Genomic DNA, 16,728 nt, shown 5'->3' with positions numbered 1-16,728 from the left:
AAGGATGCTCTGTGAATGACATGGGCAAAGTGACTTCAATGTGCAGGGAGGGGAAGTGGTAGTAAATTACAAGTAAATATCTAATTTAATCCACCTATAACAAACTAGATCAAGCAATTAGTTAAAAACGACAAAAAAAAAGTCAAGCTAATAAAGAATGACATAGGACATCAGTGAGAAAGGTTTGGATCAGGAAGTAGAATCAGTATGGGTGGAGATAAACAGCAGAAAATAGTGGAGAGAGAAGTTCAGGTCTCCTAACCTTAGCTGTACTTTTGCACATGATATTAATCAAGAAATCAAAAAAGTTGCAACAAAGGTAATGCAATAATCATGGGGACTTTAAACTTCAAATTGAATGGAAAAATAGAATTGGTAAAACTAATTTAGAAGTATATTAGAATAATACATCTAGGAACAGGCTATTTTAGATCTTCTCTTGTATGCTGAGGCAGGTTTAATTAATCATGTCATAGCAACAGATCCTTTGGGAAGAGTGATCATAATACAGTGAATTTCATGTTGAATTCAAGGGTGACATACAGGAGTCTGAAACTAGATATTAAAAAATGCCAAAAACATAGGTATGAGGGGTGAGCTAAGTAGGCTGGGAAATTAGATTAAACAGGTATGAAGGTAGATAAACAATGGTACAAAGAATTATTAATAATTCTCAACACATATGTATTCCACTCAGAAATTTTAAAACTCCACAGGAAAAAAGTGATCCATCTTAAGGATGGTATTAGATTAAAAGTTCATAAAGCTGCTAAGAAAAATAGTAAGCTAGGGGATTGGGGAAGTTTTAGAAACCAAAGGGTGATTTAAAAAAACTGGGAGGGGGAAAATAGAACAAACTAGCTAGAAATATAAAATATCCTAACAACTTCTACAACTGTGTAAAAAGAGAGAAGGCCTCAGGGGGAGAGACAGGAGAAATTATAATGGAGGCTAAGGAATTGGCAGAGACTACTTCTTCTGTCTTCACAGAAGAAGATAAAAAAAATGCCAGAAATGGAGAACCAAAGGTAGAATGAGGTTGAAACTTTAAGTAATTAATATCACTGAAGAAAAAGAACTGGAGAAACCAATGGGACTAAAAGCAAATCAATCCCCTGGACCTGATGGCCTACATCACAAGTTCTAAAAGAGGTTGCTGCGGAGGTTATGGATGCATTAGTTGTGTTCTTCCAAAATTCCCTAAATTCTCAACAGTTCCGGTCTGCTGAAGAAATTAACATAACCTCATTACTTAAAGGATGGAGAAAGAAAAGGGGAACTGTAGGCCAGTTAGCATGACATCAGTCGTTGGGAGAGTGCTGGAATGTGTTATTAAAGAAATGGTAACAGGACACTTATAAAATAGGATTAGGCAGAGTCAACATAGTTTTAGGAGAGGGAAATCATACTTGGCAGAAAAAAAAGCCAATTTTAATGCTCTAGTTTTTTGAGAATATAACTAGCAGAGTAGATAAAGGGGAATTTGTAGATGGTGTATATTTGGATTTCATAATGCATTTTATAAGTTACTACACAAAAGGTTGTTACACAAGGTAAATGCTCTTGGGGTGGGGGTAACATATTAGCATGAATAGGAATAGGTTAGCAGGCTATAACTAGCAGGGTGCTGCAAGATTCAGTTGAGATCTCAGCTATTTACCTACTATACTAATGACTTAGATGAAGGGACTAAGCATAATGTATTCAAGTTAACTGACTATACAAAGCTAGGTGGAAATTAAGGCATAAAGAGGACACAAAGCTGTAAACTGATATAAACAGGTTAAGTGAGTGGACAAGGTGGCGGCAAATGGAGTATAATGTGAAATGTCTGATATTATTTACTTTAAGAATTTATTTTAAAATTAAGAGAAATTACCACAGATCACTGCATACAAGGCTGACTGATGAAGCATTCAAATACAAGGGTTGACTTACACACCGAGTAAAAAATGTGAACTGCCAGTATAGGTGCGGGCGGTCGTCATTTTGAAATGTGAAGAAACATAACACGAGTAATTGATATTAAGTTAATGTGGCATGGTTTATTGAATGAATTAGTTGTAGAAAAGATACCTTTAGTCACAAAGGTGTTTTAAAACCGAAATTTGTTGTCTTTAGCATCTCATGCAGAGTTCATCAAATTCATTCCGAGTCACTTCGGCTATGGCATCATTGTAAGGATTCCACTCTGGATACGCATATTTCTACTTTAGTGAAGATTTTATTCCCTCAGTCAACCATCCACTTATTCCATTCCAACACAAACATAATCGTTGAATGGCTTGTTGAGTTGCACATTCAAAGGCTGAACTATGAACGTTAGACTCCATGGTATAACTGCAATCCAGGTGTTACTTTTTCGCAAACGCCTCTCATTGGTTATTTGGGATCTGAACATGTCCCACACTAGTAAGCTGCATTCTTTAAGCCACCAGGGCATCTATTCCACACATTTTCGATGCATAATTTTACCCCTTCATCATCCGCTCAACTGTTGTCATGGGTACGCACGAAAACCCCTGCAGGGAACATGATGTTTGGCATGGCTAAGTTAGAAAATTACCAAAGGTTTTAATTTCGTTCCATAGACCATGCAGGCTAGTACCACGTGAATCTTGTCTTCTCATGTGCTGTCATTTTTACTACTACTGTTTTCAAACCTTCCTACTCCACAGTTCGGCTGCAGGGCATATCAAAATCATAGGCAGTTCATCCATGTTGCCAATGTGACTTAATGGGTTACTCTTGTTTTCACCACTGCTTGATGAACTTCTGGAAACTAGTAATTTTGGCTTTGAGTTCTCTTCCTTTCGCTCAACTCTAACCAATCTTGTTCTTCTGTTGCAACACTAGACTGTTTCATTCCATAAAGCAGCTACACCAACTAACTGTTGATCTGAAATCCTTGCTGGACTCGGGGATTGATTTGGCCCATTTAAGTGCATATATACATATTGCATTACTGGTGATGTAACCATTCCAACGATTTTCGGTACATGCTTCTCAAGATCAGGCCAGTGGTTGGTACCTGCTCTAATGGCACATTTGGTATTGGGCATCTTCTTCAGGGGATATTCCTTCTTCCATTCTCACTTGTTTTTCACTAACACTGAATTCCCTCGCTGCAGCACTTATTTGACAAGTTAGCAAATGCTACGACTGTTCGCTTGAAAGCAGCTTTGTACTTTATTCTTTCTGCTGGAAGACCCATTTTTATTCGTCATTTGCCGTGTCATGTGTGGTCTACTCTGTGGAGGCACATCTTAAACTCCCATGCATCTTCTTCGCAACACAACCCATATCGCCTCCTTGATCCCAAGTGCCAACTTAAACATAAGTCAAACATACATTTCTAGGGTGAAAATTTGAGGCCAACTACTAATGCAAGTATAGCATTTTGCAGATGAAAAGGGGGTTGACTTATACGCCAAGTATATGCAAAAGCATGCTTCTCGGTGCTGAAAAAAATGGGGTTGAATTATACGTCAGGGCGACATACATGCCGCAATCTACAGTAAATGTTCGTGTTCAGAGGGATTTGGGTGTCCTTGTACACAAAACACTCAAAAGTTAACAAGTACATCAAGAAATTAGAAGGCTAATAGTATATTGGTCTTTATTACAAGAAGGTTGGAGCACAAGAATAAGGATTTCTTGTTGCAATTGTGTAGTGCTTTGGCAAGCCCCCATCTGGAAGGCCATGGATAGTTTAGGTCTCTGTACCCAAGGAAGGATTACTTGCCTTAAAGGTTCACTAGATTCATTCCTGGGATGAGGGGGTAGTCCTGAGAAGAGATTGAGGAGAATGGTCCTATTCTCACTGGAGTTTAGAAAAATGAGAGGTGATCTCACTGAAACAGAAGACTGAGGGGGCTCGACAGGGTCGATGCCTGAAGCTCTTATCCCTGGCTGCAGAGTCTTGAATTAGTGGGCATAGTCTCAGGATAAGAGATCAGCCTTTTAGGACTGAATGGGGAGAAATTTCTATACTCAAGGGGTTGTGAAACTTCCGAATTCTCAGTTGTTGAGCATATTCAAGCTTGAGATCAATAGATTTCTGGGCTTGAAATCAAGGAGTATGGGGGTAGGGCAGGAAAGTTGCATTAAAGTCCAAGACCAACCATGATCTTATTTAATGGTGAAGCAGGATCAAGGGCTTACTCCTGCTCCTGGTTCTTATGTTTTTAGATGAATTTGTTGCAACACTAGTATCGACTACATTCAACACACAACCCTGGTATGTGCTATTAAATTCAGTCTGAAAAATACAAAACACAAAAGGGTAGTGTGTTTCAAAATGCAAAAGGAAACTCCCTGGGCTTTCAATGCACATGTGGAATAATTGAAAACTAACCTCTTTCAATTGATCATTGCTCCCCCACGATGCTGAGCGTTTGTGGGATCCTTTCTTCTTTTCAGAGCTCTCTTCTGCCCAGGCGCTTGGAGTCTGTCAGGAAGATGAAACAATATACTGCTTATAAAGCCATCTCATTTTTCTTTGAGTGTAGTCCAAGCTTTTTAGAGATTGCTTGGTTAACAAAAAAGCAGGCCAATGCAATCATAACCATTAATACAAAAGCAAAACACTGCAGATGCTGAAAATATAACAAGGGTGACACCATTGTTGACTGGCATACTGATCTCTACCTCTCAGAGGCCAAACGCCAACTCTCCAATACTTCCTTTCACCTCCCCCAGACCATGGCCCCACTACGACAGAATTCATAGAATATCATAATTGTTAAAGCGCAGAAGGCGGCCGTTAGGGCCCACTGTGTCTGTACCAGCTCTTTGAATGGGCAATTCACTTAATGCCATTCTTCCGCCTTCACCAGGTAACCCTGCACATTCCTCCTTTACAGATGACAGCTAAATCCATTTTAAATGCTTCAATTGAATCTGTCTCTGCCACACTCAGGCTGTGCATTCCAGACCATAACCACTTACTGCGTGAAAAAGATTTTCCTCATGTCACTTTTGCTTCTTCTACCAATTACTTTAATTCTGTGCCCTCTCATTCTCAATCTTTCCACGAGCGTTAACAGTTTCTCCCCATCTACTCTGTCCAGATCTTCCATGATTTTGAATGTCTCTATCAAATCTCTCCTCAGCCTTCTTTTCTTCACAGAAATCAGTTCTTACTTCTCCAATTTATCTTCATAACTGAATTTCCTCATCCTTGGAGCCATTCCCGTGAACCTTTACTACACTCTCTCCAATGGCTTCACATCCATCCTAAAGTGCGGCACCCAGAACAATACGCCAGCTGAGGCTGAACTAGTGTCTCATACAAGTTCAGCATAACCTCCTTGCTGTTGTACTCTATGCCATTTTATTAAATGCTCTCAACCTATCCTGCCACCTTCAATGGCTTATGCACATATACACCCAGGTCCCTCTACTCCTGCACCCGCTTTAGAATTGTGCCCTTTCTTTTATATTGTCTCTCCATGTTCCTCCTACCAAAATAAAGCACTTCACGTTTCTCCGCATTGAACTTGATCTGCCACCTGCCCACCTATTCCATCAACTTGTCTATGTCCTTTTGAAATTCAACACTATCCTCAGTTCATAATGCTTCCAAGTTTCATATCATGCACAAACGTTTGCAACTGTGCTGTGTACACCAAGGTCTAGGTCATTAATATATATATTTGGAAAAGCAAGGGTGCCAACATTTAATGCCAATTTCCTGCCTTCTCCCCGGGGAACCCCGGTAGGAACCTTCTTCCAGTCCCAAAAACATCTATTAACCACTATTCTGTTTCCTGTCACTCAGCCAATTCTATACCTCTACACTCTCTTTTATTCCATGCGCTATAACTTTGCTTACAAGTCTGTTGTGTGGCACTGTATCAAACGCCTTATGGAAGTCCATGTACTCCACATCAAACGCATTGTCCTCATCGATCATTTTACCTCATCAAAAAACTCCAGCAAGTTCACTAAACATGATTTGCCCTTAAGAAATCCATGCTCACTTTTCTTAATTAACCATCATTTGCCCATGGGACTGTTAATTTTGTCCCAAATTGTTTCCAAGAGTTTCCCTACTACCAAAGTTAAAAAGATTGGTCTGTAGTTGCTGGGCTTATCTTTACTCCTTTTTCTGGACAAGGATGTAACATTTGCAATTCTCTCGCCCTCTGGCACCACCCCAAAGTCTAAGGAAGACTGAAAAATTATGGTTACTGCCTCCGCAATTTCCACTCACTTCCCTGTATCCTTGGATGCATCTCATCTGGTCCTGGTATTTATCAACTTTACATATAGACTGCCAATCCAATACCACCTTCTTATCAATCTTAAACCCTTCCCGTGTCTGAACCACCTCTTCTTTCACCATGGCTTGGATAGCATCATCGTCCTTGGTTAAAACAAATGCAAAGTATTCATTTAATACCTCAGCTACGCCCTCTGCCTCCCCTTTTTGGTCCTTAATCGGCCCTATTGGTCCTTTTACCATCCTTTTACTGTTTATATGCCGAAAGACTTTGGGGTTCCCTGTAGGGTTGGCTGCCAGTATCTTTTCATACTCCCTCTTTGCTTCTCTTTTCTGCTTTTTTCACTTCCCCTCTGAACCTTCTATATTCAGCCTGGTTCTCCATTGTATTTTCGACCTGACATCTGTCATAAGCACATTTTTTCTTCTTTATCTTAATTTCCATCTCCTTTGTCATCCAGGGAGCTCTGGATTTGTTTGCCCTACTTTTCCCTTTTGAGGGAATATACCTTGACTATGTCCTAAATACCTCTTCTTTGAAAGTGGCCCTTTGTGCAGCTACCGTTTTTCCTGCCAACTTTGATTCCAATTTATTTGGCCCAGATCCACTCTACCGCACTGAAGTTGGCTTTACCCCCCAGTTAGTTATTCTTACTCTGGATTGTTCTTTGTCCTTTTCCATAGTCAGCCTAAATCTTATGATATAATGATTACTGTCCCCTAAATGTCCTCCCACTGACACTAGATCCACCTCATTCCCAAGAACCAGGTCCAGCAGTGCTTCCTTCTCCATTGGACTGGAAACATTGCTGTAGAAAATTTTTCTAAACACATTCTAGGAACCCTTGCTCCTCACTGCCCTTTACACTACGACTATCCCAGTCTATAAATCGGATAATTAAAATCCTCTATTATTACTAGATAATTTTTGCACCTTTCTGTAATTGCCTTGCAAATTTGTTCCTCGCCATCCCATTAGTTGGTGCCCATTAGACAACATCGAGCAATGTAATTGTACCTTTTTTGTTTCTTAGCTCTAGCCAAATAGCTTCCATCCTTGACTCCTCTGGGACATCCTCTTTCTCCAGCAATGGAATGTGCTCCAGTCAATACCACCACTCCTCCACCTTTTATTCATTTCCTATCTTTCCTGAATACTTTGTACTTGGGAATATTTAATCGCCAGTCCTGCCCTTCTTTGAGCTAGGTCTCTGCTATCACCACAACATGCTTTTTCCACATGGAAATCTGCACCTGTAACGTGCCAATCTTAATTATCACTGTGCATTCATATGCATGCACAGTAGCCCTGATTTTGACTTCATTACTTTCTCCTTTACTCTGACCTCACCTAACTTACTTTTCCTTATTCTAGTGCTAACCATCTTTCCCAATATTCTATGCACCTTAATATTCCCCTGTGATATCTCTCGGCTCCCACACCCCTGCCAAGTCAGTTTAAATCCTCCCCAACAGCACTAGCAAAACAGCAGGCAAGACACTTAGTCCCACCTCTATTTAGGTACAGCCTGTCCAGTCTGAACAGGTCCCTTCTCCTCCAGAGCTAGCCCAATGTCCTAAGAAAATGAAACCCTCTCTCTTGCACCATCTTTCCAGCCATGCATTCATCTGCTTTATACTCTTATTTCTAAACTCACTTCATCTAGTGCTGGAAGTAAGCTGGAGATTACTACTATTGAGGTCCTACTTGCTAATTTCCTAGCTAACTCCCCAAATTCTGACTGCAGCACCACATCCCTCTTTCTTCCTATATTGTTCTGGCCAATGTGGACCACGGCTGCTGGCTGTTCACCGGCCCGCCTCAGGGTTTTCTGCAGCTGTTCAGTGACATCCTTGACCCTGGCACCAGGAAGGCAACACACCATACTGGATTCACAGCTGTGGCCATGGAAAGGCCCATCTATTCCCCAAAATACTGAAGTACCTATCACTATTGCTCTTTCAGTCTTCCCTGTAATCCCCTGTACAACGGAGCCACCTGTGGTGCCATGGGCTTGCCCCTGGCAGCACTACCCATCATTCTCATCAGGATTCAGAACTGAATACCGGTTGGAGGTTGAGACGTCATCAGACGTTCCCTCTCTTCCTGCATAATCTCTCTTTATTCATGCAGCTTAAGAGTAAGTGCCCTGTCACGGAGTGCATTATTGCAAAGTGGCATCGCTGCGAGTTTGGTGAGAAGGGAGTGACAGTTTAAGTTTTACGGGTTAATCTTTTCCAAAATCTAGTACTGCTAGTTTGCAATTTAGCATTTTACTTAAATTTACTGTTCTAAGGAATGACATACTGGCATTGGAGGCAGTCCAGAGAAGGTTCACTAGGTTGATCCCAGGAATGGAGGGATTTTCTTATGAGGAGAGGTTGAGTAGGTTGTGTCTGTACTCATTGGAGTTTAGAAGACTGAGAGGTGACCTTATTGAAACACACAAGATTCTTTGGGGGGGCTTGACAGGGTAGATGCTAAGAGGTTGTTTCCCCTTGTGGGAGAGCCTAGGACCAGAGGGCACAATATCAGAGTAAGGGGGCACTCATTTAAAACAGAAATGAGGAGGAATTTCTTCTCTCAGAGGGTAGTCAATCAGTGGAATTCTTTACTGCAGAGGCCTGTAGAGGCTTGGTCGTTAAGTATATTGAAGGCTGAGACAGGCAGATTTTTAATCAGTAAAGGAATCAAGGGTTATGGGGAAAAGGCAACAAAGTGGAGTTGAGGATTATCAGATCAGCCATGATCTCATGGAATGGCAGAGCAGACTTGGTGGGCTGAATGACCTACATCTTATGGACTTATGGTCTTAAGTCTCTTAAAGATTTGGGGGCAGGGCTAATTAAGCAAATCAAGTCCTCTGATGGAAAGGTGAGATCAAATTAAGTAACTGACCAAATTGAATTCTGTAACTGCCAAATAGGAGAGTCATCTAAGATTCAGTAATCTAAATGAGAGAGGTTAAGTACCTTGTCATGGAGTGCACTGTTGCAGAGTGGACTCAGAGTTTGGTGAGAAGGGAGTTCAGTTAGGGGGGAGCCATTTTCTTTTCTTTATCTTCTTCAGCCTCTAGGTGACCAGGGTTTGAAAAGCTGCACAAGGGGGGTGATTTTTGAAAACATCCAAGAATGACATCACATGGGGAATCAGGATCATCAAGCAGGACCAGGAATCAGCATGCGAGTGGTGGTGGCCTTGGTAAGGAGGAGTATTTCTACTGTCCAGAATTTTAAAGTAAAAATTGATCTTTTGTTTAAAGTATAAGTAGTAAAGTAAGGTCCCTGGTATATATTTAATCTTCTTTGAGTAATTTAAGGGTAAATCATGGCAGGGCAGCTCGGCCAAGTGAAATGCTCCTCCTGTGTGATGCGAGGAGTCAGGGACACTTCAACTGCAGGAGTGTCTTCAGCTACAGCTACTCGAAATCCGCGTTTCGGACCTGGAGCTGTGGCAGAGTCACTGTGGAGCATCTGCAAGGATGAGATCTTCATGGATAGCACGTAGTGAGGTGGTCACATCGCAGATAAAGAGTGCACAGGCAGAAAGGGAATGGATGACCGCCACACAAAGTGAAGGCACTGGGCAGGTAGTACAGAAGTCCCCTGGGTCCATCCCCCTCTCTAACAAATTTTCCTTTTGAAATACTGCTGGGGGAGGTAGTTTCTCAGGGGAATGCAGCAAGAGCCAAGTCCGTGGCACCATGAGTGGCTCAACTGCACAGTGGCTTTGCGGGGGGGAGGGGGGTGGAGAGAGAGAGAGAGAGAGAGAGAGACAGACAGACATCATGGTCCATATCGGCACCAATGACATAGGTAAAAAGAGGGATGAGGTCCTGCAAGCAGAATATAGGGAACTAGGAAATAATTTGAAAAGCAGGACCTCAAAAGGTAGTAATCACAGGGTTACTCCCAGTACCACATGCTCGCAAGATCAGGAATAGGGGAATAGACCGGATGAATGCATGGCTGGAGCGATGCTGTAGGAGGGAGGGATTTAGATTCCTAAGGCATTGGGACTGATTCTGGGGAAGATGGGACCTGTACAAGCTGGAAAGGTTGCATCCCAGCAGGACTGGAACCAAGAGCCTCACAGGGCTATTTGCTTGCACTGTGGAAGAGGGTTTAAACTAGAGTGGCAGGGAGATGGGAACCTGAGTGGGGATACACAAGAGAGGGAAACAACAAAGATAGAAATAAACAGAGAAGTAAAAACCTAAAAGTGGAAGGCAGAGGAAACAAGGGCTGGCAGTAAATATGAAACAATGTGTAAAAATGTTAGAACAGCAAGTCTAAAAGGCACTGTGTCTGAATGCACGGAGTATTTGCAATAAGGTAGATGAATTAATAGCACAAATAGACATAAATGGGTACGATATGATTGCAATTATGGAGACATGGCTGCAGGGTGACCAAGGCTGGGAACTGAATATCCAAGGGTACTCAATATTTAGGATGGACAGTCAGAAAGGAAAGGGAAGTGGGGTGGTGTTGTTGATAAAGGATAACATCAGTGCAATTGTGAGAAAAGATATTTTGTTCAGGACAAGATGTAGAATCAGTCTGGGTGAAGCTCAGAAGCAACAAGGGGAGGAAAACATTACTGGAAGTTGCCAAGAGACCTCCAAACAGTAGTGGAATGGGGGTTGGGGCGGGGTGTGTGTGTGTGTGTGTGTGTGTGTGTGTGTGTGTGTGGAGTGTGGACAGCGTTAAACAGGAAATTAGAGGTGCATGTAACAAAGGTGCTACAGTAATCCTGGGTGATTTAATCCACATATAGACTGGGCAAATCAAATTAGCAATAATACTGCAGTGGATGAATTCCTGGAGTGGATACAAGATATTTTTTTTTTTAAGACCAGTACGTCAAGGAACCAACTAGGGAACAGGCTATCCTAAATTTGGTATTGTGCAGTGGGAAGGGGTTAATTTATAATCCTGTTGTGTGGGGTCCTTTAGGGAAGAGTAACCATAACATGATAAAATTCTTCATTAGGCTGAAAGTGAGAAGTAGTCCAATCCAAAACTAGGGTCCTAAATCTAAACAAAGGAAACTACAAAGGTACGAGGTGTGAGTTGGCTAAGATAGGTTGGGGAACTTGATGAAAAGGTATGATGGCGGATAGGCAATGGCTAACATTTAAGGAACAAATGCAGGCACTGCAACAGTTATACATTCCTTTCTGACGCAGAAGCACACAGGAAAAGCAGGCCTCCAATGGCCAACAAAAGAAATTAAGGGTCATATTAGATCCAGAAGGGAGTCATATAAAGTTGCTAGAAAATGCAAGCCCGAGGATTAGGAGCAGTTTAGAATTCAGCAGAGGAGGACCAAGAGATTGATTAAGAGGCAAAAAATAGAGAATGAATGTAAACTTGCGAGGAACATCAAAGCAGACTGTAAAAGCTTCTATAAGTATGTAAAAAGAATAAGACTGGTGAAGACAAATGTAGGTCCCTTACAGTCCGAAATGGGAGAATTTATAATGGAGAACAAGGAAATGGCAGAGCAATTAAACACTACTTGAGTTCTGTCTTCATGGAGGAAGACAAGTAACTTTCCAGAAATACTAGGGAACCAAGGGTCTAGTGAGAAGGAGGAACTGAAGGAAATTAATATTACTAAAACAATAGTGCTGAGAAATTAATGGGATTGAAAGCCGATAAATCCCCAGGGTTTGATAATCTCTATCCCAGGGTACTAAAAGAAGTGCCCATGAAAATAGTGGATGCATTGGTTATCATTTTCCAAAAGTCTAGATTCAGGAACAATCCCAGCAAATTGAAGGGTGGCAAATGTGACCACATTATTCAAAAAAGGGCGAAAACAGGGAATTACAGACCAGTTAATCTAACATCAGTAGTAGGAAAAACCGAGTCTATTATAAAGTATGTGATAACAGGACACTTAGAAAATATCAATAGGATTAGACAAAGTCAACATGGATTTATGAAAAGGAAATCATGTTTGACAAACCTACAGGAGTTCTTTGAGGATTTAAATAGTAGAATAGATAAGGGAGAACCAGTGGATGTGGTGTGTTTGGATTTTCAGAAAGCTTTTGATAAAGTCCCACATAAGAGGTTAGTGTGCAAAATTAAGGCACATAGGATCGGGGGTAATCTATTGGCATGGATTGAGAATTGGTTAACAGACAGGAAGCAGTAGGAATAAATGGGTCTTTTGCACAGTGGCAGGCAGTGACTAGTGGGGTGCCGCAGGGATCAGTGCTTAGGTCTGAGTTATTCACAATATACATCAATGATTTGGATGAGGGAACCAAAATGTAATATTGCCAAGTATTCTGACGATGCAAAACTAGGTGGGAATGTGGTGAGGAGGATTTAAAGAGGATTCAAGATGATTTAGACAAGTTGAGTGAGTGGGAAAATACATGGCAAATGTAGTATAACATTGATAAGTGTGAAATTATCCACTTTGGTCGGAAAAGCAGAATGGCAGATTATTTAAATGGTGATAGATTAGGAAATGATGATGTACAAAGGGGCCTGGGTGCCCTTATACACCAGTCACTGAAAGCAAGCATGCAGGTGCAGCAAGCAGTTAGGAAGGCAAATGGTATGTTGGCCTTCATTGCAAGAGGAATTGAATACAGAAGCAAAGATGTCTTACTGCAGCTGTACAGGACCTTGATGAGACCACACCTGGCGTATTGTGTGCAGTTTTGGTCTCCTTACCTAAGAACGGATATACTTGCCATAGAGGGAGTGCAGCGAAGGTTCGCTAGGCTGATTCCTGGGATGGCAGGATTGTCGTACAAGGAGATTGGGTCGACTCAGCCTGTGGTCACTGGAGTTTAGAAGAATGAGAAGGGACCTCATTGAAAAGTATAAAATTCTGACAGGATTCGTCAGACTGGATGCAGGGATGATGTCTCCCCTGGTTAGGGGGTCTAGAACAAGGGGTCACAGACTCAGCTTACGGGGTAGGCCATTTAGGGCTGAGGTGAAGAGAAATTTCTTCCCTCAGGGGGTGCTGAACCTGTGGTATTCTCTACCACAGAAGGCTGTGGAGGCCAAGTCACTGAATATATTTGAGGAAATAGATTTCTATAGCCTAAAGGCAAAGGGCATGGGGGGAGAGCAAGAGTATGGCATTGTGGGTGAGGATCAGCCATGACCACATTCAATGGCGGAGCAAACGTAAGGAGCCAAATGGCCTCCTCCTACTCCTATTTTCTATGTTTCTATGTGGCTTGACCAAGTCTATAAAGTCTGCTATCCATGCAATATTCACTCCCTTTTGGTTTTGTACCATGAAATCTCTTGTCATTTAAGCTCTCCTGCCATCCATCATGTCACAGACCTTACTTTTTGTTGTTGCTCTCCCCTTTCACTTGCTCAAAACCTATTAGAATTCTATCTTTCCTCAGTTCTGATGCAGGGTCAACCTAAAACACTAACTCTGTTCCTCTTCACAGATGCAGCCTGATCTCCTGAGTATTTCTAACATAACCAGTGTTGTACCACAGAGAACTACCATCTTTTTGGACTTATTTATTAAAATGGCGTAATCACAGACATTTGAATTTAATTATATGTGGTAATTGCCTCCCACCTGTCAATCATGGGTCATGTGATGTTCTGCAGGGAGCTCTTAACGCAGGCAATCCGGGGGTTGGGGGGGCCTTTCGGATGAGAGATCAGGACTAGCCTGCAAGCACTCCCAGATATCTCCGTAATAAAGTTTTACAGTAGCTTTACAAAACCTTTATGCTCTATAGTCATCACATTTGGCAACAAGAGTAAAATCAATTTCCACTATGCACCTCGCCCTGTTACTGTTGAGTAAATCAAATTTTAAAAAATTACGTACCAGTTATGCTGCTGTTTGGAAGAATCGATCCATATGCTAATATTAAAGATTGGAGCCAGTATGTTGAGCACCTCAAATTTTACTTTGTCGCAAATTAAATAACCGTCATAGAAAAACGGAAAGCAATCCTCAAGTTTATGTGGCAGTAAAACATACACCTGATTCGTAACCCGACTGTCCTGAGCGCACTGGATTCCAAGTCATATAGTGAATTAGTGGACCTAATGAAAGCACACTTCCAGCCAAAGCTGCCTGTGATAACTGAATTTAAGAGTTCGTAGCCCAGGAAAGTTCATTGCAACCTATGTGACGAACCTCAAGCAGTTAACGGAATACTGCGACTTTGGGGGGGCATTAAATGATATGCTGCAGGACCAACTGGTATGCAGGGTCAAGGATGATGTCATACAGTGCTGCTTGCTTGCTGAAATTGATATCAACTTTAAGCGCACCCTAGAAATCTCCCTCGCCATGGAAAGTGCTGCGAAAGACTCGCAGGCTTTGCAACACATGGATAATGGCGCTGTACTTCGCGTGTGGCGGGAACCTGCCGTCAAGCGTGGCGTGAAAATCAGACCTGCAGAATTAAAGCGCGATTCAATGTCCACTGTAAGAAACATTCAGGAGCCCAACAGAAACACTTCTTCAACAACTTCAAGACAAAATTGCTATAGATGCGGAGGTGACCATGGAGCAGATACTTGTAAATTCAGAGGCAGAATATCATTGTTGTAAGATGGTACACGTGATTAGGTAATGCCAAACAAAGACGATGCAACCTGCAAGACAGCAAACAAACATGAGCGAGTTAACAGGTACAGCAAAGTCTGAAGCTGCTGATACTGACGGGTACTCCTTGTATATTGTAACTGCTGTGAAAACGGAGCCTACTACGGTGACATTACAAATAAATGAGGAGCGACTGCGAATGGAACTGGATACTGGTGCCTCAGCTACAGTGGTTGAGAGCACGCTTTCACATACCTTAATTAAGAAAGCCAATAAACTTGGAGCAGACAACCACTAAGTTAAGAACAGACACGGGAGAATCTATTCAAGTCAAGGGCATTGCCACTCTCCCAGTCTGTTACAAGCAACAGACAGCCCAATTGCCTGTGGCAATCATAAAAGGGGAGGAACCCAGTCTTTTAGGTCGAGATTGGCTATAGAAGTTAAAAATCGACTGGTCCAAGATATTTCACCTAAAATCAGGTGGAGTTCCAGAACTTCTGAAGAAATACAACATGGTTTTTCAGGATGAATCACTCAACCATTTTCCATTACTAGATGGTATTGTACATACTCCCACTCCACAAGAGTTAGTTAGTGCTATTATTGAATTTCTTACATTCTTCACCTGTATGCGTGAAACAAATTAGAAGTTGGATAGACAGAGATCCAATATTGTCGAAAGTCAGAGGCTTTGTTTTGCAAGGGTGGCCAAACTCGCATGTATCCGAAGAATTGAGACCATTCCATGTCAGAAACATGGAATTAAGCTGTCAAAACGGAATTTTGTTGTGAGGTTCAAGAGTTCTGGTCCCATTACAAGGTAGAGCGCGCCACTCTTGACAGAGCTCCACTGTGCACATCGAGACATATCAAAAATGGAAGTGCTTGCATGAAGCTATGTATGCTGGCCAGGCATTGACACAGACATTGAAAGCATGGTCAAGCACTGTCTCCACTGTCAGCAACAACAGAAGTTGCCTGTTTCGGCTCCCCTGCAATCAGTGTAGTCGACCCTGGGTTCAACTACATATCGATTACTTAGGACCATTCCTAGGTACCATGTTACTGTTAATTGTAGATGCACATTCAAAACGGATGAATGCATACAAAGTCAAATTGCTAGCGCTGAACGCAACTATCGAGAAGCTATGTCACTGTTTCAGCATACATGGCCTACGTGAAATTATAATTTCTGACAATGGTACAGCCTTTATCAGCACCGAGTTTCAGAAATTTATGGATCCGAATAGAATCCGCCATATAAACACAGCTCCTTGGCATCCCTCATCAAATGATTTAGCCAAGGGAACTGTACAAACTTAAGTCTGGTATGAAAAAGTTATCGGAAGGCACTCTGGAATCTCGACTTTCCCAGTTTCTCTTATTGTTGTACTACTTTCCACATTCGACTAGGGGTTCAACACCGATGGAGTTATTAATGAACCACCGTCTGCGCACACATTTACACTTGGTGTTTCCAAATTTAGAAGGGAAGGTAGCATGGAACTAGTGTTAATCAGAAATTTAACCATAACATACACAGTAAAGCTCGCACAGTGTAGGTGACACGGTATACATGCAAAATTTCAGCAGTGGACCCTATTGGGCTCCGGAGGCCATTGTTTCAGAAACTGGTCCATTATCTTTCCGAGTACAAGTGGGAGATAGAATTGGGAGAGCAAATAGGGGATATGAGAAAGCTCTGGCTGGTAAAAGTAGGGAAAATCCTAAGATATTCTATAAGTATATCAATGGGAAGAGGATAACCAGGGAAAGAGTAGGGCCCATAAAGGGCCAAGGGGGCAATCTATGGGTGGAGCCAGAGGACATCGCTAGAGTGTTGAATGAATACTTCATGTCCGTCTTCACCTAAGCGAATGAGGATGGAGGTATCAAACTCGGGGAGAGAGACTGCAAGGTTCTTAAGCAAATT

General features: G+C 41.9%; 1 protein-coding gene across 3 annotated transcripts in view; it reads right to left on the bottom strand.

Moving 5' to 3' along the window:
• The window catches only part of LOC144686428 (protein FAM117B-like), a 254,598-nt gene that overhangs the window by 129,451 nt on the left and 108,419 nt on the right, over positions 1 to 16,728 (bottom strand). For 2 of the 3 annotated variants that reach the window (XM_078551621.1, XM_078551622.1), the window contains exon 3: positions 4,358 to 4,450. The exons of the other annotated variant lie outside the window; for it this stretch is intronic. In XM_078551621.1, the coding sequence (XP_078407747.1) occupies positions 4,358 to 4,450 (93 nt within the window). The remainder of the gene's footprint in view (positions 1 to 4,357; positions 4,451 to 16,728) is intronic. 3 annotated transcript variants of the gene reach the window in all.

This window comes from Cetorhinus maximus, chromosome 11 (genome assembly GCF_964194155.1).
Source record: "Cetorhinus maximus chromosome 11, sCetMax3.hap1.1, whole genome shotgun sequence".
NCBI classification, from domain to species: domain Eukaryota; kingdom Metazoa; phylum Chordata; class Chondrichthyes; order Lamniformes; family Cetorhinidae; genus Cetorhinus; species Cetorhinus maximus.
The sequence above is the reverse complement of the archived record's forward strand: the minus strand, read 5'-3'. Positions and strand labels throughout refer to the sequence as shown.